The following is a 26,184-nucleotide window of genomic DNA, read 5'->3' on the forward strand; positions in this document are numbered from 1 at the left end:
ATATCACCAACATTACAAGCAACTTAAATAAATAAATCGATCTATTGATAAAACAGAGGTGAGAAATGTAATCTTAACCAGGGCTGTAAGAGATAAGAGCAAAGGCTAAGACATAAATTAAAACCAAAACTATCAGGGATTTTTTTGCAGTTAGCTGTAGATGTCATATGTGCACCAGTCTATATGAAACAAGAGAGTGGCAAGAGCATTGATGTGAAAAACATTTATTTGACATTTGAACATATTTACAAACAATACACAAACAAAAGAAAGTTATGCTCAAACATAAGCTACCTCAAGTGATCAGTTGAGTGCCAACTTTATGTCACTGCACTTTGGACAAAGGGCAGTGATTCAGTTAGTGCATTGTTTAGACTTAACAGAAACACATTACTCCAAAACATGAAAAAACAAAGTGAAAAAGTAACAAACTCAACAAAAAGGTGTTAACTAAATTATAGCAGTCAGAACAGAGGCTCCACTTCTTGATGCTTTCTTCAGCGTCACTGTAGAGTGTGAAAAATAGGACTTTTAAATACATGGCAAGTGGGTAATTATGATATGTTTCACATGAGTTTAAGTTTCTCATACTGGGTTTTGTTGTTTTAGCTGATCAGAAGGTGTCAGCATATAGAGGAGGGGGAGGAAGGAGTTCCAAGTCTGTGAAGTCAACTTCCTGGTCACTATCATAAAAAAAAAGAAAAAGACATAATGAGTCCCTGTCTCAGCTAATGGGACAAGACAGCCAAAGATTTCAAAGTAAAACTATGAGAAAGCCTGTTCCAATACAAACAAAGACCAGACAGAGTATTTCATATGCTGATAAGATGCACACTGTCAACACTTACGGATACAGGGGCTCCTCGACAACACACAAGAATCCTAAACAGACACAAACAGATGCCACGTTAACACTGAACAGCTGTATCTGCAATCTGTCCAACACGATAAGATAACTAGGTGTTACAGGAATCTGATGCAAGTTTCCCAACAAGATATTTTCCCATCACGCTCAAGACTCGACCAGCGGTGAAATTATAGTGCCTTTAAAGTGTGTAGAGTAAGTGTTCTGCTCTCAGCTTTAACCGTAATCAGTGAGAGTGACATGAGCGCTGACAACAAGTAGTGTCACGGAAAGAGTCAGCTCTGCAAATTTACCTGGCGGCTCAGTGCTTCACACCGGAGAGAATGGATGACAGGGAGGAAAACAGTCATAAATTCAGAGACATTTCTTTAACAATGAATGGAATATATACAGGATTATATTAAGGACTCCAGAGTACTCAAATAAGATAACCTTGGATGAAGTAATGGTTGAAGGACAAGAGAATACTGTACTTTGTTGGGGTTGACTCGCCATTGTCACTGAATTCATCTTTGTTGTGCTGGAGGAAGATGGCGAGTTTCTGCAGAGCTTCATGTCTGGTCCTAAAGGTTTGAGATAAATAGCTACTATGGAAAGTGATAACAATGACCGGTCATTGTGTAAGCATCAGTAGCCTTTGTTACAAGGCCCAAGTAAACGCAGTGATAGAGAAACTGAGGCAATCCTCATCAATACAATCCTGAGGCAGCTCACTGGATTACATGGAGACTTCCTACTGCCATGAACTTTTGAACAGACTTTTGCTTTGTTGTTGTTGGGAACAGTGTTCTCTAAAACGGCTGTATGTTTAACCATCCTGAGGCTGATCCATAATTTAGGAAAGTTCAGAGAGTTCAGAAAAAGTATCAGAATGAGAATACAGCGGGTAAGTGTGTCACCAAATGTGCCAACTACTAGAGCTGGCCTTTATTGTAATCATACAGAGCAGTAAGCATGTGGTGGACTGAATAAAAGTCAGTTACTGCACCATATTTGTACTATGATCTAGGTGAATACTCCTTTCTGACTGGCCTGCAGGTGAGTGTTAAAACCCATGTATTGCACATGTAGTTCAGCTCAAGTTTAATCACCGCTCTAAATTCATCCACCACCAACTTGTAACCATAGTAACATTAAAAAGCACAGCTGTAAAAACGTACTTGTTACCAAATGCGGTGGCACAGCTGAGTTATCGGCTTGAAAAACTAACGACCTGGAAGGAAAACACACCAGTGGAATTTTTTTTTTTTTAGCATTGTTTCCTCCTCTTTCCTTTATATTGTTGGCAAATGACCATGGTATAAGCAGGATAGTCACCTCATAGTTGTGTGTCAAAAAATGTGAAAACACCCTCTGCCCTCTGTTTTAACACACGCCTACTTGTTGATTATCCCTTACATAACCTCCATCCACTGCAAACTCTCAATAGCCTAATAAATGTAGTCCATTAACAATTTGTTCAGCTCTCAGCATTATTTTCTCTTGTCTCCCGTCTTCAATACCGGGCTATGTGTGAAGATTAACAAATCTTTTACCTTATCTACACTGGTGCACACAATAAGAAATGTAAAAATATGTACATATAGCTTAGGAATATGTACCACGATTCCCATTATATGGCACGTGTAAAATTCTCTGCCTTTTCCATGACTAAAATTAATTTCTATGACTGATATAAACACTGACATTTTACTTTTAAAACACACTTCAGATTCACTCATCGTATTAAAATTATTCTTCTGGTTCATTGTGCAGGGGAAGTTAATGCAAGGCGAACACAATGTAAATACATATGTACTAAAACTGATAAATAAGTAGTTTGTCATTTTTTAAGTTAAGGATAACAAAATTCTATGATAATCCATCATTTTCCCCCCAGGGATTTATTAACCTCACTGACTATCCACGCCTGTAATAGGCTTTTCAAAATTCCAGTACTTTCCAGAATTTCCATGACCCCAGGGAACCATGATGGACTGGCTCACACACTCCAGAGAAGAGGTGAATGCCACTGTGTTAATATGCATGTGTGCTTGAGACTTACTGTGTGTGTAGGTCCTCTGGGTTGGCATCGCTGAGAGTGTGCAGGGCACTGGTATGGCCGCTCGCTGTTAGAGGGAACACAAGATGACAGATGTGGGTGGGAGAGGGATGGGTGAGTTACATAAGGACCGTAAGAGGGGAAGTGTGTGAGGAGAAGGCATGTTAAACTGGACATTAAAGGCATGTTATGGTCTGTGATATGTCAATGGTCAGCACAAAAATCACCACAGGCACAGCTTGCATCTGGTTTTGAACCAGAGGGTTGGAAAAACAAGAAAAAAAATCTTGTTTTTTCACTTCAAAAGGCTTGGATATAAAATGTACTCACACATCTCAGGCATTGAATCAGTCCGCTGCTGAAAGCTACTCCATAGAATAAAGAAAAACAAAATAAACTGCATGTTACCGCCACACAAATTCAGTAACATCTTTGATGGGAGAGATCTAAAGAAAATGTAGAGAGTAAACTAAAAATTAACTTAATTAACTTGACTATAACTGAAAAAGAGAGTCCCTGGTTGCTAACACTATGGCCAGTTATCATGTCAGTCTTACTGGCTGTCAGCAGAGGGAGAGATGGTCTCGTCTTCATATGCCCACTCCTCGCTATCATCTGTGACTGAAGAACACACCAATCTGATTATACGCAGTGCATGTGCTAATGATAGATCTGGCAGGATAACAGACAAACCCTCAGCATGCATGGAATTGCTTAATAATAATAAAGTAACACATGGCTGTCAAGCCAGCAGATGACAATTGCTCTGAGACATAAGTTATGTAAACTACCTCTTTTGTTGTGTGATTTTACAGGCTGATTTCAAATATTTCTCTGTATAAGTCAGTCTGCAAATTGTGTCAACCAGGTTCACCTTTGTAAATTTCATATTTGTGAAGCTACAGTGCTTTTCAAGTTTACAAAAAGCTAGCTTGTGCCAAAAGTTAACCTTGGATATAGAGGTGAAACTATAACAAACAGCCTTGCCACATAATAGTAAACTGAATTATTTGCTGGTAAATCTGCATAGTCCTTGTATTGTGTGAAAAGTTTGTCACTTACAGCTGCTTGTCATTATGGGATGGCTGGAGGATCTGCAAAACATGAAAGACAGCTGTAGATGAATGACTCTCAGTGATGGGTGAGAAACCAAATGTTTTTTAATTGAGAAATCAAAGAATGTTATCAACGAGCTACTCCATACCTGCTGCCAATGCTGATGGTATCTCCCTCCATGTTGCCTCCTCTCCCAGCTGCTTGGGCCTTTTTTCCAAGCTCCAGCATCTCCTTGATGTTTAGCTCCACATTCATCACTGAAATATAACCATCTACAAAGGCCGGGATAGTGCAGTGGTTGAAAACACAAGAAGTAATGATAAAATTTAAAGGTGAACAGTGCAGTGAAAACCGCATAGTAAACACTAATGGATAATTTCATGAACTTTGAGTCTTTAGCCTGCGTGTGGTACAGATCAACAAAAATAGATAAATAAATAAAATAAAAGTGCAATTACTGGTCAATTTACATGGCTTTTAAACAACGAAAGCATGACGTTTTATGTTAAATGATGATGATTTTGGTTGCCCTGTACACCAAGCATTAGTGACTTAGTGATTATGAAGCTTCACATTGGTTAAGGCAGGATACTTCTGGCATAGTTCTTATTACTTTAGTTTTGTTTTCTAGTCAATTATACACAATAACAACAAAGTGCATGGGCTTATTGTACCTACTTATAATGCTTAACAGAGCATTACCTTTACTCTACCAAAAAAGGAGTGAAACAAAACAAAATGAAATATAGTAAAAACACACCATCAAAAAGCAGAGACGGAAACAAAACCAGAGACAATTCAAAATTATCACTCAATTCTAAGTTGGTCACACATTTAGTATCTCTCAAATATATATATTTTTTTCAGGTCATTGTTACAACTATTCCATAATTTGACCCATCTAACTGTCACACATCTAATTTTCCACATTTGTCAATAAAAACATAATTTCCCCTGATTTGAATAGATACCTGCTCTCCCTCACTGAAAACAACCCTCTGACCCAGTCATGTATTACTCATGTTAAATCAATATGCTTGCAAAGATAATTTATGTATGCCTGTCTTTTCAAATAATCCATATTCCATATCTGGCACTCCATGAGGAATACTTAACATGCTGCTTTTATTCATATGGAGACATCCTGAAGGACAGAACCTGTACCACCAAGCGTAAAATCAATGAAAATATACTGGTTTTAAATTTATTTTGTGTGTATTTCTGAATAAATCATATATGACTGCAGTTTCTCAGCTTCAGAAAACAAATATCTCATGACAATAAACTGAATTGGCCTCTACATTTCATGGTGAAACACCAACAGGACCAAACTCACACTTATGGTTGGCATCTCGGGCCAGCCATTTGCCTTTGGGGCAGTTAGTGGTGCGGATAATGCTCACTGTGTCCCCGCTCTTCACAGGCAGGTCGTTCTTACGAACTTTACTGGCCACCATCACCTTGGCATGGTACATGGGCTCCTCCTCACCAGTTACCTGAAGAGTCAAACCTTAGAAATGAGCCATGATAGACTGTGGTTTACAGAAGTAAGAGTTTTGTTTGGGTGCCACATAGGGCCATGATGGTAAATCACGGTCTCAAGTGGTTTACATAATGGCATGAACTCACCACTGTAATGGGAAAAAAAGGTAAATGTTGTATTTCCAGTTGAAAATGACTATATTATAACAAATTATTTCACCTGCATAGCACATTTGAAAATGGGCTCCTTATCCTGCCTATCACGTGGGATAGGAAAAATGATCCCTATTATGATAATGTGATACAATATTGATCCCTGAGGGAACATTATAACTGTGCTTACCCCGTTCCACAAGGAGGTCAGAGGTCAGCTACAGAACAGCATGCACAGAGCACTTAAGCAGAGGTGAATTTTAAATAGAGGGTGTAATGATTTGGTTAAAAGCTGAGATTATCAGTTACTGGACCAGTGTTATTTGTATTTAGATTTATCAATACAGACAGAGATTAGGAAATATGTTATGTTTTCTTAGACTTCAACATACCATTTTGCAGACAACTTTCAATCAAGTCAAACAATGGCTCAAGAAAAGCCAAATTAATCTTTGAATTGAACTTCAAATATTTGAGAGTCAGCAAATCATCAAGCAATCATTTCAAGCAATGCATTTGTCCAACTTACTTTGAACTTCTTTTTCATCTCATTTTCCTTCTTCTCCCTTTCCTTTAGCTCTTTCTTCTCCTTCTCTAGTCGTTGCTTCTCTTTCTTTTTCTGTTCTTTATAGTCAGCAGTGTCAGGGCTTTGGAATAAAAACAACATGGTTTGGTCAGTGGTAGAAAAATGTATTTTCTCTCAAAATTAAAATGTTTGAAATCAACACGGAACCATATACTGGTTAAAAAAAAAAATCTATAAATATTAACATAAACCATATTCAGTGTCAAAACAGAGGATAAAGGGTTGTTAGGTTCAAATAAATGGCTGACTCATTTCTACTAAAACAACATGGAGACGACAAACATGAGATGTCAAACATACCTGTGGACACGAGTGTGGGTTGAATGATTATGTTCCCCTGATATACTGCCCCTACAATTTGGCAACCATAACAAATCAAATCAGTGTCTGCCCACCATCTGGCAAAAATCAGTGTCAATAATAAAATGCAAGACTTCTATCTTTGAAAACGTACATACCATGGATTCCGGGGCCATATGTTAAGACGCGCCTCCTCCCTCTTGAAACAAACAGAGAATTTTTTTTTTTAATTTGTCACAGATGATTAACCAGAGTGGAGACTGTAAGCACATAATGCACTCATTGTACAGAATGGTAAGTTTAAGATTTAAAACATATTCAATAAGGTTTAAAAATGAAAGTTACCACTGGGTGGTTGTCAGCATATGGATCTGTAAAAAATGGTTAAGGGAGTTAATTAGGGCAAATGGATGATAAAGTTTGTAAGAGCTGTTACTCTGAGACATAAAACTGTATGAAAGCAATTATTCTTACTCTTTGGTCCACCTTTACATTTACGTGAGTTCAGGCCAGAAATGAATTTGTTGATGTTTTCGACATCCTCATACACATTACATGCTTCGTAGCAGCTGTCCTGCTGACAGACACTAGAAGAGAGAAAAACAAAGAGTCAAACTGTGTATCTTACAGCTGGGCATTTTGACTGATGAATTTGGGGCAAACTGTGATTACAGTTACTGTCTGGTCTTGACTTTGAGGCAACTCACTCTGACTGTGGCTGAGTGTCATTCAATGCTGCATGGTTACCATGGTCTGTTTCCTCTGTGACAGACTGCAGCTCAGAAGCCGCCAAATCAGTTTGAGGTTCAGGAGGAGGAGGAGGAGGAGGTACAATCCCCTCTTCGCTCCGAGACCAAAGCTCTGGTACCACTGGCTCTGGCAGCTCAGATAGGTTTAGTGGGTCAGGGAGGCCAGCTGGATCTGGTGGTATTAAGCTCTGACTGTCGAGGTTCAAGCTAAAGCTAGTGGACTCTGGAGGCTCAGATACTTGCAAGTCAGGCTGCAGGTCTCCAAAATGTGAAACCCCAAAGTCAGCTGGGCCAGGATGTTCAAAGCTGACCAAGTCGAAGGCCTCCAGCTCCAGAGCAGCGATATCAATAGCTTCTCCCTCTGCAGTTTCCACCTCTGAATTCTCAAAGTCTGGAAACTCTGGAGCATCCAGTACAGGGTTGGAGATGGACGTTTGCTCAGAAGCTGGCTCCTCACTTGGTGCATGGCTAAGGCCTGGTGACACCTCTGCAAAAGGAAACCAAAATCAGTACTTGAACAGATGTTAAACCCCACAAATAAGTACACCACAAGTAAGCATAATGTAAACTGCAGTACGGATAATATACAGTCATTGATGTCCAAGTAAAATAAATATAAAACTTGTCTACCCACAGAAAAACATTCTTCAGTGTGCGGCCACAAAAGGGGCAAAGAAAAAGTGAAAAAATTGAAGCTACACAAATGGAAAAGAAAAGGGAAAAAGTGAAAGGAAGTGAACATACTCTGAATGGCGGCTTGACGGTGACAACTCAGATCTACCCGTGGAGGTCTAGGGGGCTTTACTGGCGAGGGTCCGATTGCACTGAGGTCAGGTAGAGGCTTCTTGGGAGGAGTAGAAGGTCGAAGAGGTTCATCACATCTCACAGAGGGAAGTTCAACTCTGTCTTTGCAAAACTGTTTATCCAATGTAGACGCTGGCCGTTGAGAGAGAAAAGAACAAATGCTTGACAAATGCTTCTTTTGTTAACATCAGAGATTTACACAAACACATGCACTGCCAAAAATCCTAAATTAGATGTTGTTGTTGTTTTTTTACATGATGTGGACCAAAAATCCTTTGTAAAAGTTTGAGAGGAAACACACATCACTTACTGCGCGCAGAGCCATTTGCTTTGAAGAAGGGACGGGCTGAAATACAAGCAAGGTGTGGAAGACAGACTGGTGGGGGCATGGAGACCTCAGGCTCAGTGCTTTGAACATCCTTTGGTGGTGAAGCGGCTGCCTTGTCAGTGGAGTTCTTATCAGTGGAACGAAAACTCTTGGGTTTGGCGTAGATCAACAACTGCCGACGTGAGAACTTCTTCTTGGCTCGCTCCAAGGTGCTACTAATTCGGTTGTCAGACTCCCCACTTTCTGTTGAAGGAGGGGTGATGGGGATATCTGGGCTGGATGGGGGACGCTCCATGGTTGAACTGTCTCCTTGGAGAGAAATCCCATCTTCTGGCCTCTGTCTGTCCATGGAGGGCAACTCCCCAGGAGCACTTGCAGGTCTAATGGTCAAATCAGCATAGGTGGGCTCTTCTCTACTTTCAACAGTGACCTTTGTCGCTTTGGTTGACTTGAAGGGAAGCAGCAAACCTTTCTTCTTGATTTTGGTTTGTGGCAGGACTTCTCTCTGAGGCTCTGGTTCTGGTTTGTGCTCTTTGGCAGCTGGTGGCTCTGTGTTCTGCTCTTTTACAGGCGGAACTGGAAGCACCAAAGGCATGTGTCTGTCTTTGAGGGACTGCTTTGTTGTGCCGTCTCCACCACCAAGCCGGGACGGTGGGGAGATCTGCTGAAGTTGTGGTGGATAGGAAATTGGGCGCTTGCCCTCTGATGCCCGTAACCCATCCCTGAAGATGACCCGGGGAACTACCGGTGTCTTGTTTTCCACTGCAATGTTGATGCCGCTAACCACAGAGCTGCAATGGCCTCCAGGAGGAGGGAGGTGTTTGGGCTTCTCAGCAACAGCTGGTCGGCTGGTTTTGGTTTGAGCCAGAATGGCTTCCTCCTGAAACTTTGCCCTCAGAGCTTTGAAGTTGATTGGTCCCTCCTTGAATAAATCATTAGCCATTAACCAGCAAGACCAATGCAAGTGGTAAGTACTCACACAGGGGGAAAGAAAAGCCATTTCACTTAAAATATTTTTGATTTTCACCTAATTTATACTCTGTGGGATATCTGTAACGGTGGTAACTCTAAGCCATAAACTTTTTTTGTGGTGTCTAAAACTAAATAAATCTAAACCACACATATAAAACAACATGACACTGAGGTTGTCCTTTTTCAGGTTCATCTTGTTGCAGCCAACATATAAACTAAACTACTCAGAAAAATCTTAAAGCTTTACCTCTTCCATTGTAGCTCGTTTTCTTCATCCACTGACATTCAGTTTTCGGTGGCTGGAACATTTGTAAATCATAACGACGTTATTGAGAAAACGGTGGCTAACGTTATGGGATTAATCAAACCAGTCTCTCATTTGAGTGCTGCTACAAACAATTGAAACGTGCCGCCGCGTGACGCACCTGCGTGCTTAGCGTTATCCGGTACGTGCGCGCTCGTGTTTACGCGATTGGCCAGTTGGAAGCCAGAATTACCAAAAGTTTTTATTATTACTGTTGACACCATGCACTGTTGCCACATTCACGTTTCAGTGTGTGTGTTGCTTTGATGGAGTAATATGTGGTTTATTGGCTTGACTCTGTGTTTTCTGATGCACTGTGAGAGGAGGACATTTAAAATGAACTTATGTTTGCTGACTGGACATGAGTGTGTGGCTGGTGGTGGGATGTGGGGTTAGATCATTACGAGAAATAACTTTCCCAACCCATGAGCATGTGTTTACCTTTGATCAATCATTCACTCCAGTTGTTCTGACTGCATTGGTGTAAGTCCTGTTCTGAACGACAGCAGCCACTGTGTGTTTTCTGATGTGACATTTTAGTCTCCATAAAGAGTTATACCCATCCTCAATATGGGTAGAATAATTCCTATGTTGCTGGGCTTATTCACTCTCCATCTGCTTTCCACTGTTGTGAAAGCATCAAGCAACCCATGGGCCACAGCTGAAAACAGGTGTAGTATTTTCTCCTTGACCATCTTTCACATTCACTACAGATGATTCAGTACTTGCGTATTTGAAGTGTACTGGTAATACATATTTTTGGTTCAGCGGGCCATTGCCTGTTATGAGGAGGGCCAGAGCTGCAAACAAGCCAACACCCATGAACTGTAAGGTGGGGACTTGGTCATCTTGGAGTCCGTGTAACTCCTGCACAGACAAAAAGGTAATGGCGGCTTTCTGATTTATTTTTTGTTTCTGCACATCAGTTATTTTCAAATGAAAGCTTTGCCAAAACCCATCTTTGACAAGGTTTTATGAATGGCTTGTGTAGTAGGGTAATGCTGAATAAACTTGAGATCTCACCAAAACATGCTGCTTTGGAAGCTGAACAGTATTTTGTCAGTCATGTCAGATGAAAAGTGTCGATTTGTAAACGGCTTTTAGTTCATTATGGATGAGGTGATCAATGGGTCCATGGGAGCACTGATACTCCTGGATCAGCACTATTGTCCTGAGGAGTTCAATGAAAGTGAGCCTTGACTCTACCATGTTACTGACATTTTAGCCATTGAATTTTAGCCAATCTGTCAAATTATACACCACACACAACCCCGGGGACCATTTATAGATACAATATATGTGATGTTAATAGATTCCTATCAATACATATATGCTGTTCTAATTACTGAAACTTTTTTTCGCACACCATCCATCTCAGTTCCGCTTCCGATACATGGAGCAGCCCTCTCAGTTTGGTGGGTCAGAGTGTATTGATAAACTCTGGGACAGGCTGGCATGTCCAACAGCAACCACACAGTGTCTGGAGCCAGATTACTGTGGAGAGAGCTTCACCTGTCAAGCAACAGGCAAGCGCCATCAACAGCCCCACACAACATAAGCTGTGTAAGAAAACTCTTTTGTCTGTAAGTGTGTGTGTGAGTGTGATGTTTTCCTGTCTTTCTAGGGCGCTGCATCAAGCCATCTCTTCGCTGTAATGGAGAGCCAGACTGTGAAGATTTCTCTGACGAGGAAAACTGTGAACAGATCACCTCCAGAGATGACAAGTGTTCCACCTTCATGCCTATCCCTGGTGCGGAGCGTGGCACTCAGGGGTAAATATTGCATTACCTATGCATCGCTTTACCTCGCTGACTAATGATCTCCATTAGCAACAGCGGCCTCCAAGTGAGAGTCAAAGGTCAAAAGGCTATGCAAAGCCATGCATTATGCGTACAACAGTACTAATCAATACAGTCTCTCATTGACAGACATTGACACAACACATTCACATAGGATAAAGCAATCGATATCAAGGCAACCTCCTGTTCTAAGATACTTTTCTTGTATTCAGGGATTGATCAGTAATCTAGTTGGATTGTTGCAAAATCAGAATGAGGGTGATTAGCATTACTCTTAGGTTAGCAATTTGCTTTGAAGTCATGGGAATGCAGCCCCCAGACTGAACTATCTATTATTGACTTCATCATTTACTCATCTTAATGCCTTGAATAAATGCTAAATTAGATTTTTTCCCCTTGGCTAGCTACAATGTCTTGACTGGCGAGTTTGTGGATCAGGTTCTTGACTCGAAGTACTTCGGTGGACAGTGTGAATATGTCTACAACGGTGACTGGAGGAAATTCACCTATGACCTATTCTGTGAGAGTCTGCAGTACAGGGAAGATGAGAAAAACTACAGAAAACCTTACAACTACCATGCCTATCGTTTTATGGTATTGTAAAGTCATTTTTTTGTGCTGCTAATTAAGTGGGTTGCCAGAAGTCAGACACTTTGACAGACACTTTGAATCCTTGCAGGCTGAAGCCACTTCGGAGGGCTCTCATGAATACTATGAGGATATGGTAAAGCTACTGGATGCAATGAAAACTGAGGGTTCCTCCAATGCCGGTTTCACAGTTGGGATCAATTATGTTGAAGTGGGGCTGCATGGAAGTGATGACTTCAAGTTTCTCACAAACATAACACAACATGCAAGCCAGGTAAAATGAATCTCATGGCACTGCACATATACACAGTTCAATAATAGAAGTATTCAGGATTTCAACAAACACTGTTCAAAATGTGCAAAAACCTCACTATCTGATATTGTGCAATTTTTGTTTGAAAGAAACTCTGTGCATTATAGTAGCTGCTTTTTAAGTTTAACTTGAATAATTCTTACACAAGTGGTAAGTAATTGTAATTGTATTTGAGTATTCGTATTTGGTCTGCAGGAGCTGGGATTCATTAGGCTTTCATCTAAAGTGCAAACAGCGCGGTTCAAGATGAGGAGTGATAAGCTGATGCTGCATGAAGATTTATACGTGTCACTCATGGAGCTCCCAGAGCAGTATGACTTTGGGATGTATTCCCGTTTCCTCAACACATTTGGCACCCACTATGTCACTGAGGGAACAATGGGAGGGACCCTGGAATATATTGTGGTTGTCAACAAAACATCCATGGCACACTCAGGTACTGTGGGAATACTGTGTTTTTAATCCCTGCTATCTCCTTGCATTTTTGTGTGGTCGTATTGTGTCCACAAGTCCTAAGTTATACAATTACAGAGGTTATATACGATATATCATGTGTCTGTACTTGCAAATAAGTCTTCTTATTCTTTTGCAGAGGCCAAAGGTGAACAAGTTGGTAGTTGCTTTGGTGGCTCCCTTGGTTTAGGCAGTCCCCTTGGCAAGATGGCATCAGTAGATCTCACTGTGAGCGGCCAGAACTGTAAAAGAACTGGGTCTTATGGAGATGGTGAGACATTGCGAACCTACTAGTAGTGAGTGTTATAGTCAAATAAGCCAAAGAAAATCAATGAAATTGAAGATTACTGTATAAAATAATGAGAGTCAAATCATTTTCCAATAATAGGAAATTCCCTGTATTATTGTAACAGATCATTGATCATTTTCATATTGTCTTTATTGTCTAAGCTGCGCAAATGGTAATATAATTATGCATGCTTGACTCATCAGTTTAGCAAACTTTTTTGAAACAAAAATTTGTCAAATTTATGTTCAACTGAGAGTGTATGTGCAGATGTTAGAGTATACTTTTTTTCTTCAATTTAGATGGATGGGCTAGTTCGAGTGTTATTGAAGATATTGTCACTCGAGTAAAGGGGGGCATCACAGAAACCAGCAGTGGCCTGATGGCTGTCAGGAATCCTGAAACCTACAGGAGATGGGGAACAACCCTCAAATACAACCCAGTACTCATCGAATATGAGGTGACATATCAGCGAAAGAATTTGTTAATTTATATAATTTGATGTAAAACCACTGATGACTTGCTCTTAAATAGAAGAAAAAGTTGTAATGGTTAACTCCTTGACCTAAATTATCCCCCATGATGACCTCTTGTCCAATCTTTTTGCTTGTCTTTTGCCTGGTGTGCTGGTCTATCACCTTCACGTGCATGCCTTTATCTACCCTTCACTCTCCCCTCTGTCTTTCCTCCCTTCTTCCATCACCCAGACCATGCCGATCTATGAGCTAGTTCGTCTCAGCACGGCCGCTGACCATGTAGGTGAAAGACTGGCCAACCTGCGGAGGGCCTGGGATGAGTATCTGCTCGAATTCAACTCCTGTCGCTGTGCTCCCTGCAAACACAATGGGATCCCTATCCTCATGGGTACCTCCTGTCAATGCATTTGCAAGTCTGGCTACAGGGGACAGGCCTGCGAAGACACCCTCAGAGAAGGTGAAATATTAACTATTATCTGTTCACACATGAAAATACAATACAAATGTTAATGTTAATGGAGTAACTAGTGTTACTCCACAGTTTTACCTGTTTGTGAGTTAAGAAAAACAGCTGTAGGTGTGCAGCTACACTTTTGGCATGAGCGGATAGGAAATCCACACTATGAACAGTTTGGTTTACATTTAAATCTTGATCAGCGTTTAAGATCTGAACCTTGACAGTGGCACATGCCCCCTGGATTTGATATCAAATTGTGTGGAGCCTGTCATGCATGGTGGCAGCATTTTCCTGCTCGAGACCTAAAAGCCTTATAAATATCTTTGATGCATTTGTCTTTTCTGAGTGATAAGGTGATTCTGAACATATTTCACTCAGTCTGTTTTACTTTATCATGCTCTTTGGGTCAAAGCATGTCACTGAATTCTGACAGTATCCACACATACTGAATACTGAATCAAAACCTTTGAGTTATTTAGGTTAAAACAGGATGTTTATTGTTTCTAAGGGTCTTAAAATCACCGCTCTTCACTTGACAGATACCAGGACTGATGGGTCCTGGTCCTGCTGGGGGGCGTGGTCACCCTGTGTGTCAGCCAGGAAGACTCGCACAAGAACCTGTGACAACCCCCCACCAGAGGGAGGCGGAGCAAACTGCTTGGGCTCCTCCTCTCAGACCCAGGGCTGTTGAAGTGAAGTCTCTCCCTCATAGATTATAGGGTGAAGACGAGTGGATCAGCTTCCTCGCTCCCAAAGCAAGCCCAACTTAAGCTATGTCAACCTAATCCACTTGTGGGAAAATTGCAGAACTGCTCTGAGAAGAGCTTACACAGACAGCCTCATCCTAACCTTTAAGACCTTTAAGAGTTTTTTTTTTTTCAGTGAAAACTCCTCTTGAACTTTTCCTTTGTAAATGCTCAAACTCTTAAAGAATAAAATGAAATATACCTACAGTATACAATATCTGTGTGTATGTTGTTCATACAGTCATTTATGCAGCATCTTTGTGTCCTTAAAAAGTTCAATGTATTATTGTTATTATTATGTAAACATTATATGCAGACTATTGCTTGTGATGATGTTTTACCACCTAAGTGATGTTTCCTAACAACAGTATTACATTAAGTTATCTTTAGAAACTTATGTAGGCCAATTTTGTAACTTCTCTCTGATGTGAAGGTTAATATTTGGGTAGGTGAAGCTGAATCCAGGTCAGTGCTCAGGGGTAAACCCAGTTAAACCTGTTGCTACAGCAACAGTGTAGGAGGACTTACCTAGATAGCAACACACTGGGTTTGTAATCATGCATTGTATAAATATTTATTGCAGATAGACCACCATAAAGTTTAATTTGTTATTGTTTACAAGTCCAAATGTGAATCATACTTCAGTTACCTCCCACTGGGAAGTCTAGAGACAAAACATCACAGACTTGTCTTCTATTTTTGAGGCGGTTTTGCCATGTGTTATCAGGTGTAGCCATACAGATGTTAAAAGCACTCAGTAGACTCTTGCTGCAGTCCTCTGCATGCCATGCCTCCGTTGCTGGGTGCAGGGTTGTTACACTGGCGACTCCTCGTTACTCTTCCATTACTGCAGGCTGACCATGCACCCCAGCAGCTCCAACTGCCATCAATGGCTAAATCTGGCAAGGTCAAATCTCTCATTAGTCCACAAAAAATAGAGCAAATAATATCCAATGAAGATTATTTATTTACATGTTCCATGATCATTAAATGGAGGAATAATAACTGCAGTGTAAAATTAAATAACATAGAATAAAATAATAAAATGATATAGAATACAATGAGAACAAAAGAGGTTAAAGGAAAACATCATGTAGTAGGTAATGCCTGGTGGGGCTCGAAGGTGCTTACCTTTTGGCCTCTGAGTGATCTCACAGCCCCGCCCACTGTAGCCATTTGGACACACACAGTCACACCTGGTGCCTGTTGAGGGGAAAAATACATCGTCATCACCATCATCATCATGAGCATCGTCATCTTCATTTCATTATCATCATTCATCAGTATCAACATTAAAACACACCAGTAACACTGGAGTTGCATTCAGATTGTACATGTAAAAGCAGCCTTAAGATTTCATCATATCCCAGACACTCCATGACCAGTGGCAACTCTGTTTTTAATGATCTAATGGATTTGAAATATTAATCTATGATGAGTTTGGTAACAGGGCAAAATGAAAAGTTTCAGTTTTCAATAAATTTTGAGGTAAATGTTGATGTAATTTGGGGATTATTTCAGAGAAATTTCACATACGTTCCCTGCTGATTATCACCTACTTACCATGAAATTCACAGCCCACTACTAAGTGTGACCAACACACCCTCTGCCAAGTACTTTTTGCTTGTCACAAGTTACTCAAAAAAACAAAACAAAACAAAACAAAATCCTGCGATGTACCTTTGAGAACAGCCACTCCATTGTTGTGGCAGGGGGCACATCGACACGAGCTGGCCTCCCCCAGGTACTCTGACAGGGCTCTTTTCAGGTTATTCTTCAGGCTGATGTAATTGGCAAAGTCTCTGGAGGTCACCAGCTCATACAGCGGCCGTGTCTGATCAGAAATACACAAAAAAAAAAAAAAAAAAAAAAAAAATCAATATAAACCATATTCACATTACAGTCGAATTAGTTACTTCTCTAGTATTGGTCGTGTTTTCTATGGCAGAAGCAATTTGATTACCCCACACACTCAAAGCTCTTGCCATGTTGCAAGCCTTTCAGGCTTGCATCCTCCTATCAGTTCAGGTGTACTTTGGCACATTTGCCATTTGGGCATATTTTGCTGTTCATTTTCCAGCCAACTATTGATCAACCTAGTTGTACTTAGCACATCTGTGATTATGCCAGTGCTGCTACCAACTATCTGCCAAGCCCCTTGTACACCATTGTACTTAAAGCTGCATGATGAAGTGATCCTGACTGTAGTCAAGACAAAATGCTATCAGTGGCTGAGAGGACTAATAAGGAGATTATCCACCCACGGGATGGAGATGTATTGATCTATAGGACCGGCAAAAAGAGGTCCAATAAAATATGTTACTATGGGAAAAAGGAAAATAAGAGAGACAAGACATAGAGGAGGAAGAAAAAGAGTAAGGCTCATAGAGGATCAGAGGAAATAAGGTCAAAGGAAGGTGAGAGCATGAATGAGAAAAGAGAGGGGGGAAGTGAGTGAGCAAAAAACAGAAAGAGGGAGGGAAAGATAGAAAGACAGACACGTTCTCACTGTGCGGTGAATGAATTCAGGGTTGTAATGCACGGCGTCACCCCACAGCCTCATCAGCTGCGGAGTGGGGAGCTTCTTTGACACCAGAGCAGTGATGGATTCACTATTGCCACCCCTTACGACAGCAACAAAGTCCTCTACCACACTGCCAAGCGCTGTGTCCTCTGCAGAGACGGAGAGAGATGGAGAGAGAGAGAGCAGCATTTAAGCAATTTCAGAGTGTCAACATGGGTCACATCTTGTGCCAGGAAAATAATGTTCTATTCTATTCTATTCTATTCTATTCATCAAACCAAACCAATCAAAGGGCTCTCACCTCCCATCTCATTCAGCAAACCATCACAGGATCCACCTTCTACACCCACTGATACATAGACACCTTTTATGTTGGCTCCCAACTTGAGGCCCATCTGCACACAATTCTTGTACTGTTCCAAAGAATAATCTACAAGAAAAAAAAAAACAGTTGGAGAGAGATTATTTTATTGCCATATCCTTCCTAGCATGAAACTATATGCAGGACACCACACCAGCTTGCCAGTGAGCCTCACTAGCAATGTGTAGCTTGTCTGTGGAAGAGATAAGACTGTGTAAGTCATGTCACTGCCACTGGCAATTCCCTCATACATCATTAATGAGAAATGACAAACCTACATTCACACATTCAAAACAGCAATCATTCTTGGATTTAAAATGGACAATAGGAGCATAACTCATGTCAAGGGTCCACAGACATGCTTTTAGACAAGGGCACAGTCTCCCATTTGATAAAGGTTTTGTTCCCAGGCTCCATGTGAAAAGATTTTTGTTGTCTGTGTATATACCATAACTCCGCATGGACATAGTCGGCTAACTTCTACTAAATGAAACAGTAAACTGAACCAGTCCGACTTTGCTTGAAATCCCAAGTAATGTGTAGTATCAATTACTCTTCTCTGGGCTCCAATAAACAGCATCCAGGGTTTAATACTGGAAATACATCAGTAGAGGCTGAAGCCCAGTGTTCAGACTACCTGTATTTTCAAGCTTCTCCTTATTGAGGATGATGGTGTGCTCATAGTCTCCTCCAAGGGTAGCCTCCGTGACGTAGTGAGTGCCGTAGTCTCTGTAGATCTGCCGATATTCCCCATAAACGTAGGCCTGTGGCAGGGAGCGCAGGCGCTGCAGGAACTCAGGGTGCAGCATCAAACCATCTGACTTCAGGATGTACTGGGCCAGCTCCAGCTTGGCTGTGGCCTGCACAAAGCTGTTAGTCTGTGAAGAAAATTAATTGAACAGGGGTGAAGCCTTTCTTCATGTTTTGGTCCAGTTTAATACCTTTTATTGTTCTGGGTTCTGTTGTCCTGGGTTTCTAGGAATAATTTAAAATTAGAGTACTGCTGGAGTTCAGGACAGGTTTTGGGTTTGGGTTTGGGTTTTGGGTTTTTTTTTTTTTTTTTTTTTTTTTTTGAGTTGGGGTACACATGCAGACACTAACGTAGCTGAGAGATGAGTGGAAAAAAAAAAAAAAATCACCTTTCCAGAAGCACGGCGAATCTTTTTCTCTGACTTGCTATATTTGTTATCATTATAGTTGAAGCCAAACTCAGCGATGCCTGGAATGGCAAATCCAAAGGAAATACTGGTTTTGGAGGTGCGCTCTTCTATGGTGTGGTCCATGAATTCACTGTAGGATTCGTAGGATTCCAGAGCGAAATCGTAAGAGCCTTTTGTCTGCATGTGGATGGAAAGCAAAATTTGCGTTAGCAGAGCCCAAAGAATCCTCACACTCCTGCCTATTGGGAAAGAGTCCTTATCAGTGATAAGGAATCTGTGATAAGTTATCACAGAGGAACAGAAATACTGATCACACAAAGAATGTCAAGGTCTTGAGTCGGCCGGCTCCACCTGTAGCGTGTACTGCTGCAAGTTGTAAGGCTTCCTAAATCTCACATCCTGGATGTAGTGAGGCAAGCAGCTGCCAGCATAGTATCTGTTATCAAGCACTACTCCCTCCAGATTACTGTTCAAGATGTTGATTCTGAAATGAGAAAAAATGATCAATGTTCAGCAGATTAATTTTAGAATAGCAACATGTCTGCGTATCTACATACAGTGGTGTGAAAAAGTGTTTGCCCCCTCCCTGATTTCTTATTTTTTTGCATGTTTGTCACACTTAAATGTTTCAGATCGTCAGACAAATTTAAATATAAGACAGAGATAACACAAGTAAACACAAAATGCAGTTTTTAAATGAAGGTTTTTATTATTAAGGTGGAAAAAAAATCCACACCTAAATGGCCCTGTGTGAAAAAGTGTTTGCCCCCTAAACCTAATAAGTGGTTGGGCCACCCTTAGCAGCAACAACTGCAATCAAGTGTTTGCGATAACTTGTAATGAGTCTCTTACAGTGCTGTGCAGGAATTTTGGCCCACTCATCTTTGCAGAATTGTTGTAATTCAGCTACATTGTAGGGTTTTCAAACATGAACCGCCTTTTGAAGGTCATGCCACAGCATTTCAATAGGATTCAGGTCAGGACTTGGACTAGGCCACTCCAAAGTCTTCATTTTGTTTTTCTTCAGCCATTCAGAGGTGGACTTGCTGGTGTGTTTTGGATCATTGTCCTGCTGCATAACCCAAGTGCGCTTGAGTTTGAGGTCATGAACTGATGGCCGGACATTGTCCTTCAGGATTTTCTGGTAGAGAGCAGAATTCATGGTTCCATCAATTATGGCAAGTCGTCCAGGTCCTGAAGCAGCAAAGCAGCCCCAGACCATCACACTACCACCACCATGTTTGACTGTTGGTATGATGTTCTTTTCATGAAATGCTGTGTTAGTTTTATGCCAGATGTAACGGGACACACACCTTCCAAAAAGTTCAATGTTTGTCTCGTCAGTCCACAGAATATTTTCCCAAAAGTCTTGGGGATCATCAAGATGTTTTCTGGCAAAACTGAGACAAGCCTTTCCCTGCGTTCCAATACTTATACTACCATACTATTTAGTAGGAGAAAAAAAGATTTACTATGTCCCAATACATAGTATGTCAGATGCAGTATGCCAAGAGTACCAGGATGTTCTACTATATCCGGTCAGATTTCGCAGTATGGATTTCAGCATGCTGCTCTGGCCATTCTGACCCACAATCCTATGCGCAGCGGACATTACGTCGCACTGACTGAGTTGCGTGTACAAGCCACGCCCACATATGGACGACAACAAAGCACACATATCGCACAAAACTCGCTCAGTGACAGCAGAAGCGACAGGAAGACAGAAGATAAGAAATATGACAGACGACAGCGCAGTATGAAACAGCACCGGCATTTTGACAACAACATTCAAATTTGCCGCTACAGACGGCAGCGGAAGTGAGCGAGAGGGGCGGACTTCAGGGACGATGTATGTAGTGTGTCCCAATAGTATGCATATGCATGCATATTTCATACTAAACTACATACTTTGTAAGGGCACCTGCAGTACATACTAAAAGTAAAAAGTATAAGTATGCGATTTGGAACGCAGGGTCTATGTTCTTTTTGCTCAGCAGTGGTTTTCGCCTTGGAACTCTCCCATGGATGCCATTTTTGCCCAGTCTCGTTCTTATTGTTGAATCATGGACACTGACCTTCACTGAGGCAAGTGAGGCCTGCAGTTCTTTAGATGTTGTTCTGGCTTCTTTTGTGACCTCTTGGATGAGTCGTAGCTGCACTCTTGGGGTAATTTTGGTCGGCCGGCCACTCCTGGGAAGGTTCACCACTGTTCCATGTTTTCGCCATTTGTGCATAATGGCTCTCGCTGTGGTTCACTAGAGTGCCAAAGCTTTAGAAATGGCTTTGTAACCTTTTCCAGACTGATAGATCTCAATAACTTTCTTTCCCATTTGTTCCTGAATTTCTTTGGATCTCAGCATGGTGTCTAGCTTTTGTCAGAGAGGTCCTATTTAAGTGATTTCTTGATTGTGAACAGGTATGGCAGTAATCAGGCCCGGTTGTGGCTAGAGAAATTGAACTCAGCTGTGATAAACCACAGTGAAGTTATGTTTTAACAGGGGGGCAAACACTTTTTCACACCACTGTACATATCCTGTTAAGCTGGTGATCCTGTTCCAGATTCCAGGTAAAACACTGTGTTAGATTTTTTACTGTGTTAATTAGTGTCTCAAAATTGCTTAAAGGGAAGGTAGGTCACCCTTTGGCAAGGTTCTCGATTCCCCAGTACTCTTCAGCCTCGTGCCTGCATGCTTTGTGGACGTTACGACAGCCCACTTCATCTGACATGTCTCCACAGTCATCTTCCCCATTGCACTGCAGAGTTCGAGGAATACAGCGACCTGGAAAAAAAGAAGTTCATGGATGGTGCTTAGTCATAATTTCTTGTTATTGAAACAATAAATATACACCATCAGGACTATAAAACTACTAATTCTGTCAGACAAGCGCTTATAGGACCATCCCAGTGATTTTGAATGTTTGGCCCATTTAATACAACTCACCCACATTTTACAGGCATACTTAAGATTTCATTCATTCATTCATTCATTCATCTTCTTAACCGCTTATCCTCACTAGGGTCGCGGGGGGGTGCTGGAGCCTATCCCAGCGCACATAGGGCGAAGGCAGTGAAACACCCTGGACAGGTCGCCAGTCCATCACAGGGCAGACAGACAAACACTGACATTCACACACACAATCATACCTAGGGGCAATTTAGCTTCTCCAATTCACCTGACCTGCATGTCTTTGGACGGTGGGAGGAAACCGGAGTGCCCGGAGGAAACCCACGCAGACACGGGGAGAACATGCAAACTCCACACAGAAAGGACCTTGGGTGGGAATCGAACCCAGGACCTTCTCACTGTGAGGCGACAGTGCTAACCACTGCACCACCGTGCCGCCCGTTACTTAAGATTTCACAACATATAATCAAAATCAAAATCCCTTGATTTTCAAATTTGAATTTTTGGTTCAAACACGCACCTTATAATGTTCTGCTTCTGATGCTAATAACGTCATCACCATTCATAAACCACAGAACTGATAATTGGCTGCGGAAGGCAAACGTTTCCCTAGGGACTATTTTCCCTGGTGGAGGGACCGTTTCACTCCGCCCAATTTCAAGTCATCAAAACACAACAGTGCTGCTGCTTTTAGGAAAAATAATGTGGACGACTTTATTATGGTGATGGAATACTGGTGTGAAGAGAGTTCGAAGCCTCTGAAAGTACATTTTCATATCATAGTGGAATGAAAATTAAATTGAAATGAATGGCTGGATAAAAGGGAGGAAAATGGTATCAGAGTTCTAAAATATGACTGCTTGCTGTGGGAATAGATGAGCAGACATGCATAGTATATACAGTTTGCAGATATGACAATAAACTAGCATAGTCACCAGTGTGTTTTTTAAGTTCCATAATTTGTTGGGCAAATGGTGAATACCTGGTTTTAGAGCAAAAACTCTTCAAATGCGAAGTCAGAATTTTCTTGAACAAAATGAAGAGATAGGCCACTCTCCTCAAAGCCACACGTCAACACTTTTTTGAGACTTGCATTCTTCTTGCATCATTCCTTGACTCGTGCTGTGCGGTTGTCAAATCTGTGGCTTAATAATGCAAGAGGGTTTTCCAGAACATCTTACCATAAAATAATTCACTAAAGTTGAAACTAATGGAGCAAAGAGAAATTTATTGCCTAGATGCTCAGGGAAATCAAAGCCCTGGTTTTCAGTCTTGCAGTGTATTTAATTGCTTGAATGTAAACCCTGGACAAAGTAGTAGTTCAGACACAAACCCCTCACAGCTGGTGATGTCTAACATCTTAAACAGGAAGACCTCACGTTCTAGCAAATATATATGTCTATATGGCCTCAGTATGGGACAACAGATCATTGTGTGGTGTAGGTTTTACACCATAATGTATAGGAGGGCAGATTGTATGTAGATGAGCATAGGGAGGAGATACCTGTTTGGGTGCAGAGGAATCCCTCACACAGAGGAATGTTGTCACAGGTGTAGCGGTCTGGAACGGTGCAGGGCTCCTCTTCCCTGCCATGAAAATTACATGGCTCCCCGCCAAACTGAGATGGCTGGGTGAGTTTAGCATAGCGGTACTGCAGGGTTGGGGGAGGCAAATACACAAACAGTCAGAGAAACACAGAGGGAGGTTTGCCACTATACCCAATAAAGGCTGTGGAAGAGGGAGAAATCTGATCCAGGGAATTACAACAGCTGAAATCATATTAGGTGTTTTCATTTTGTTGTGCCAAGGTTATTTATCCTCCTCTATATCAACAGGATTAGATGAAGCACTCCTGTACATCAGCAGAAACCTTTGCCAGCAGAAATAGATTGAACAGTGAACTACCATGTCCTACAAGGGTCAAAAAGTTGAATGCCAGATTGCTCTTTCTGTATGCACAGTAAACCACTGTAGACATCCTACTTTTTAAGGCATGCTTGCAAGATAAATACATGCTGGGGAATGGCTTTTTACAGTGGCTATCAGTATATCTACATCTTTTTTCATTCTTCTGGACAGTTAAAATAGCCCGGTCTGGTTACATCAACATATCAGGCTGATATGGTCCTTTTATAAAATATCAGATAACTGCTAGTCATGTTATTCACTGTTCATATGATGGAAGTTCTTCACAGACCAAAGCTGTCAAAACAGTCCCTGAAGCTTGCAATTAAATTCAATTTTTTTTCAACAATTATCATTATTATTATTATTATTATTATTATTATTATTACAGCTAAGTGCTGTTATTTGTAAACTCCTCCATTTAAAGACAGAAATATATCCCACAGTTTCCTCTACCACTGAATAGGTGTGGTAGGTTGCCCCATGTTAAGGACCCACCCACCTAGAGTAACTGAATTAATATGGGTTTCAATGGAGTGTTTTCCCAAGCTGATATAATGGTGGTCCACCGACTTTTCCACACTGCTATGAATGTGTCATGAATAATTACCATTTTTGGCATGAAAATTTTATATTAAAACACACTGGATGTTATCACAAACTATCATCTATCAGTGGTTTCAGTCTTGCAATATTAGCCTTCAAAAACCTGGTGGAGTCACGGTCCCTGTTTGTGTCTGGCATCGTCGTCCTGCTCACCCTCTTTTTCTGACAGGTGTCACAGCGTGTCCATCGACTCCACTCCGATAAAACACAGTCCACTGGTTGCACTACCACCTGATTACCCACCGACCGAGCTTCACGAACACTGGGCTCCTCATGGCTGGCTCTTGTGATGGCAATACTACTGTAGGTTGTAAATACAAATCCAAACAAAGCAACAAAAAAATCCCTTATTTCTTCAATTATTTCTTTGAAACACATTTCTAAAGCGTTGCAGGATTATATGGCTGCTGACAGAAGCGCTGGGAGATCTTATAATCAGGTGAGAGGCATGGCAGATCTGGTAGTAAATGTAAGATAAATCATGCTCAGGATGAAATTAGAAGTCAACACACTACCCACAAAGACATTTTTTACACTTCTTCACAGAGACTGTATCTTTAACTGCAGGTAATCTATAGTTACCAGTTACAGTGCAGTATCTATCAGCTGACAAATGACACCCAACAAAGCTTGGATTCATTGTATTAAATACAGACCAGTGAATCTCCTACCTTAGCAGCACCAGGCTCAAAGCAACCTGGAAGAGACGGTGATGCACACTGATCGTGCTCCTATGCATTACTGCAGAAAGCATGGCGGTGTATTATGACTGACAGTGAGCAAGGAGACAGCAGAGTGTTCAGCTGTCTATGTAAACACACACTGGTCAACACTGTTCAGGGCATGAACTCTGTGCTGCCATTACTGCCTAAAGCTGAGATCCAGAGGTAGAGCTGAATCAATAGCATTATTAGCCCACTGAAGCCCAAAATGGTGTGTTGTATCGGCAGCAACACGTCCACGAGCCCACTGGACGCAGACTTAAGGAAGATTTACTGGCAACAAGTTCAGCAACAAGCATTTTGTCAAAACAATCCCTGACTAAGAGGAATCCACTGCCTTATAAGAATGTGTGGATTTTTTTTTTTTTTTTTTTTTTTTTTTTTTTTACCTAGAGTATTTAGCAATTCTACTTCACTTTTCAGCATTTTATGGAATTGAATAATTTCCAGATGTACATGCATAATGAATTGAATAGTACAGATAACATTTATTATATATGAGACATGTTTATTCTGTTGCAAACCACAGAATAAACACGCCATCATTTCCCATCCATTCCCATTCCCAAGCTCCAGTTCCTGTAACAGGCTTGGTCAAATCAAGCTGTGTTTGTGCACTTATGACCTTTGAACTTAATTTACCAACAATGATTTTGGACTCTACAGAATGACACAACTCCTTGCTAGGACACACATTCAGCAAAAAAAAAAAAAAAAAAAAAAATCATTTTGTTTAAATGAGTCATTCAGTTCTTCTTTTCTTGCCTTAATGCTGGTCCTTTGCACATTTACTCTTTGACATACTAAACCTTTGTGTATATCCATTTTCTTAGACCTTATATTTTCACTGCACTGCCATTATCTGAATGCTGTAGTTACTGGGTGTTTGCATAACCAGCTTTTCCACGCAAAACATAAATTCTGATGCATTTTTAGATTCTAACCTAGCCAACAGTATATGGAACAATTAGAGCTACAATATTAAAATACTTCTTACAAGTTAATGCATAAATAACTAAATACCCTGAAAGTACATTCTTAACAATGGCCGCTTCTACTTTTCATATATAGCAACATTTCATTGCTAATACCTCTCTATTTCAAAAGCGTTTCAACATTTTCAGTGCAAGACTCTTATTTGTATGTATGTTGTATGTAGTATGTTTCCATGATATATTCTTACTTTTGGTACTCTGAAGGATTTTTAGCACTTTTCCTGCCTTTGATTTGTCATTTCAAAA

The 26,184-nt window shown here is 41.0% G+C and overlaps 3 protein-coding genes across 5 annotated transcripts; 1 reads left to right on the forward strand and 2 right to left on the reverse strand.

Moving 5' to 3' along the window:
• Nucleotides 1–207: 207 nt before the first annotated feature.
• LOC115374572 (FYN-binding protein 1) lies at nt 208–9,762 on the reverse strand. Of its 2 annotated transcripts, none has more exons than XM_030073546.1 (20): nt 9,584–9,762; nt 8,347–9,286; nt 7,977–8,168; nt 7,191–7,719; nt 6,958–7,070; nt 6,829–6,854; nt 6,642–6,682; nt 6,484–6,534; nt 6,127–6,244; nt 5,299–5,458; nt 4,111–4,234; nt 3,969–4,000; nt 3,464–3,527; nt 3,237–3,271; nt 2,910–2,973; nt 1,339–1,428; nt 1,159–1,172; nt 849–882; nt 592–683; nt 208–506 (listed from the first exon to the last, which is right to left on the reverse strand). In XM_030073546.1, the coding sequence occupies exons 1-19, from the start codon at nt 9,590–9,592 to the stop codon at nt 614–616; spliced, it is 2,706 nt and encodes a 901-aa protein (XP_029929406.1). In that variant the 5' UTR covers nt 9,593–9,762; the 3' UTR covers nt 208–506; nt 592–613. The 2 variants fall into 2 exon arrangements, with proteins under 2 accessions (XP_029929406.1, XP_029929405.1); XM_030073545.1 differs by having other exon boundaries at nt 3,237–3,274.
• Nucleotides 9,322–14,965, forward strand: c8a (complement component 8, alpha polypeptide). 2 transcript variants are annotated; one of them, XM_030073548.1, is made up of 12 exons: nt 9,322–9,331; nt 10,278–10,311; nt 10,409–10,523; nt 11,019–11,166; nt 11,265–11,412; nt 11,844–12,033; nt 12,119–12,301; nt 12,536–12,776; nt 12,933–13,064; nt 13,382–13,539; nt 13,787–14,012; nt 14,552–14,965. In XM_030073548.1, exons 3-12 carry the CDS (start codon nt 10,425–10,427, stop codon nt 14,701–14,703), a joined length of 1,677 nt encoding a protein of 558 aa, XP_029929408.1. In that variant the 5' UTR covers nt 9,322–9,331; nt 10,278–10,311; nt 10,409–10,424; the 3' UTR covers nt 14,704–14,965. The 2 variants fall into 2 exon arrangements, with proteins under 2 accessions (XP_029929408.1, XP_029929407.1); XM_030073547.1 differs by lacking the exon at nt 9,322–9,331 and having other exon boundaries at nt 9,784–10,311.
• A 368-nt stretch (nt 14,966–15,333) lies between these two features.
• c8b (complement component 8, beta polypeptide) lies at nt 15,334–24,975 on the reverse strand. The gene is made up of 12 exons (XM_030074715.1): nt 24,893–24,975; nt 24,375–24,522; nt 23,214–23,361; nt 21,442–21,583; nt 19,155–19,287; nt 18,783–18,980; nt 18,281–18,521; nt 17,584–17,712; nt 17,268–17,431; nt 16,439–16,592; nt 15,890–15,961; nt 15,334–15,657 (listed from the first exon to the last, which is right to left on the reverse strand). The coding sequence occupies exons 1-12, from the start codon at nt 24,973–24,975 to the stop codon at nt 15,503–15,505; spliced, it is 1,767 nt and encodes a 588-aa protein (XP_029930575.1). The 3' UTR covers nt 15,334–15,502.
• Nucleotides 24,976–26,184: the final 1,209 nt, after the last annotated feature.

Source organism: Myripristis murdjan, chromosome 17 (assembly GCF_902150065.1).
Source record: "Myripristis murdjan chromosome 17, fMyrMur1.1, whole genome shotgun sequence".
Classification (NCBI taxonomy): domain Eukaryota; kingdom Metazoa; phylum Chordata; class Actinopteri; order Holocentriformes; family Holocentridae; genus Myripristis; species Myripristis murdjan.